General features: G+C 53.8%; 1 protein-coding gene across 1 annotated transcript in view; it reads left to right on the plus strand.

Moving 5' to 3' along the window:
- PPL (periplakin) overlaps nucleotides 1-2151 on the plus strand; it is a gene marked incomplete at its 5' end in the record, with an annotated part of 17284 nt that overhangs the window by 9681 nt on the left and 5452 nt on the right. Inside the window, 5 exons of the mRNA XM_010134731.1 lie at nucleotides 6-184; nucleotides 280-418; nucleotides 845-1038; nucleotides 1341-1491; nucleotides 1792-1875. Of these exons, the coding sequence (XP_010133033.1) occupies nucleotides 6-184; nucleotides 280-418; nucleotides 845-1038; nucleotides 1341-1491; nucleotides 1792-1875 (747 nt within the window). The remainder of the gene's footprint in view (nucleotides 1-5; nucleotides 185-279; nucleotides 419-844; nucleotides 1039-1340; nucleotides 1492-1791; nucleotides 1876-2151) is intronic.

Genomic DNA, 2151 nt, shown 5'->3' on the forward strand with positions numbered 1-2151 from the left:
TGCAGAACATCACCAACGAGGTCCGGCGCATTGAACCCGAGAAAACGAGGAAGATCCAGGAGTGTGAGGTCTTCATTGAATCTGTGCCCAACACCGGCAGCGCTACCTTGGTGAAGAACAAGGTGGAGAACACCAACAAGAAGTACGAGCGCGTGGTCCAGCTGCTCAGCGCTGCCCAGGAGAAGTAAGTCACAGTCATGGCTTGAGTCTGTCCTCACAGGATCTTGCAGGAGGCAGGTGCAGGCGTGCCTGAACACCTTTCCTCTTTTGTTCATACAGAGTTGAGGTGGCCACACACCTCGAAAGGAGCCTCCAGCAAGGCCGAGACCTGCTGTCTGCCTATGAGAACAAACTGGTCATAGATGACACAGTACCAGAGGACTTGCGGGTGGTGGACCGTAAGAAAGAAGAGCTGCTGGTGAGTGTTTTCTCCAGCCAGTTTTCTGCTCTATTGACATGCTCCATGGCCAAACCCACTTTCCAGAAGTTCAGACTGGCACTTGAAAGCTTTCACACAGGTCCTCCTGGAGCCACTGCACTAGCAGGAACACGGTTTAAGTCTTGCATTAGGAGCACCGAATATTTTGCCCATCGTATGCTTGCTTCGAAAGGTGGAGAAGGGAGCAAGAGCCTGCTTTGCTCCCCACGACGTTTAGCCGACGGCTCTGCTTACGATGCAAGCCTCTGACTTGCTCTTCTCCACAGCTCGTAGCACTGCTGCAGCTCAGCTGTTCCATGGCATCCTCTGAAGTTCCAGCGCAGTTGCTGGGGTTGGTGGGGAGCAGCGATGAACGCCTGGACACCTGTAACCCCAGAGAACCCCTCTCTCCTGCTTTTTCTGCAGGCCATGGGCACTGAGCTCCAGTCCAAGAAGTTCCTGCTCAATGAAGCAGAGCAGAACTTGCTAAGGACGAAGTCGTGCTCCAACACCCTGGCCAGCAAGTTCCAGGAGCACTGCCCCGACATCGAGCGACAGGAAGCTGAGCTCTACAAACTCAACCAGCGCTTCAACAACCTCAGCAAGCAAATCGACCACAGGTAAGACTCTAGGACAGGATCTAGAGAGGGCTGGACCAACCTGGAGAGCCAGGACGTTTACAGCGGGGCTGGAACCACGCTGAGTCCGGGAATTCAGGGAATGAGAAGTGCAGAAAAGCTTCCGGAGTGGGGTAAGGAGGAAGAGAACAGAGGTTCCTGGCATGCACTGGCTGGGTAGACCTGGGCAGACTTTAGGATTAAGTGCTCTTGCACCAGAGGTGGGGACTTAGAGAGCAGGGGAAGCAGGGAGAGGTTAAGAGGCGTGACAGTTCTGAAGATGAGCTGATCTCCCTCCCCCACAGAACACAGACCCTGCAGAAAGCGAAAAGTGCCTATTCGAACTACCGCACCAACTACGACAAAGTCAACCAGTTCCTGTGTAACGTCCCTAACTACGAGCCGCAGGAGACCGACAACATCCAGCAAGTGGAAACAAAGCTGAAGAACCAAGCGGTAATTCTTTCTGAGCACGCCCTGGGCGCCACGGGGAGAGGAGAAGGAACAAGAGAGAGATAAGAAATAGAACTCAGGTAGCTCCTGACCATAAAATAGAAAAAGATAAGTTACTTACTGGCTTTACTTATTCTTACACTATAAGGTCCCACTGTCCTACCTGTGCCTTGTCAATGGGTAGCAGGGCAGCTCGAGAAGATGGAATTCTTGGTGGTGTAGTTTTAATGGCAAGTCTCAAAAAGGCTGAGTGATGCATTTGGATTTTGTGTTCCCCCTGACACGTATCTCTGTGTGCGCCAGGCGCTCCTCAGTGACATTGCGAGCAAGGAGCAGGACGTGCAGAAGGTCTCTGCCACAGCTCAGCAGTACCAGCAGGCAGTGAAGGTATGACTGCAATTCCACCAGTGGGAGATGTAACATAGACTCACGGACTGGTCTGGGTGGGAAGGGACCTTCAAAGCTCACCCAGTCCAACCCCCTGCAGGCAGCAGGGACATCTGCACCCAGAGCAGGGGGCTCAGAGCACCAAGGGCCAACCTGACTTGGGATGGGGCTGCTCCCACCTCTCGGGGCGACCTAGGCCAAGGTCTCCCCACCCTCAGCAGCAACAATCTCTCCCTTCTCTCTGCTCTGACTCTCCCTCTGTCAGTGGAACCATCA

This window comes from Buceros rhinoceros, unplaced genomic scaffold (assembly GCF_000710305.1).
Source record: "Buceros rhinoceros silvestris isolate BGI_N320 unplaced genomic scaffold, ASM71030v1 scaffold24054, whole genome shotgun sequence".
In the NCBI taxonomy this organism is placed as follows: Eukaryota; Metazoa; Chordata; class Aves; order Bucerotiformes; family Bucerotidae; genus Buceros; species Buceros rhinoceros.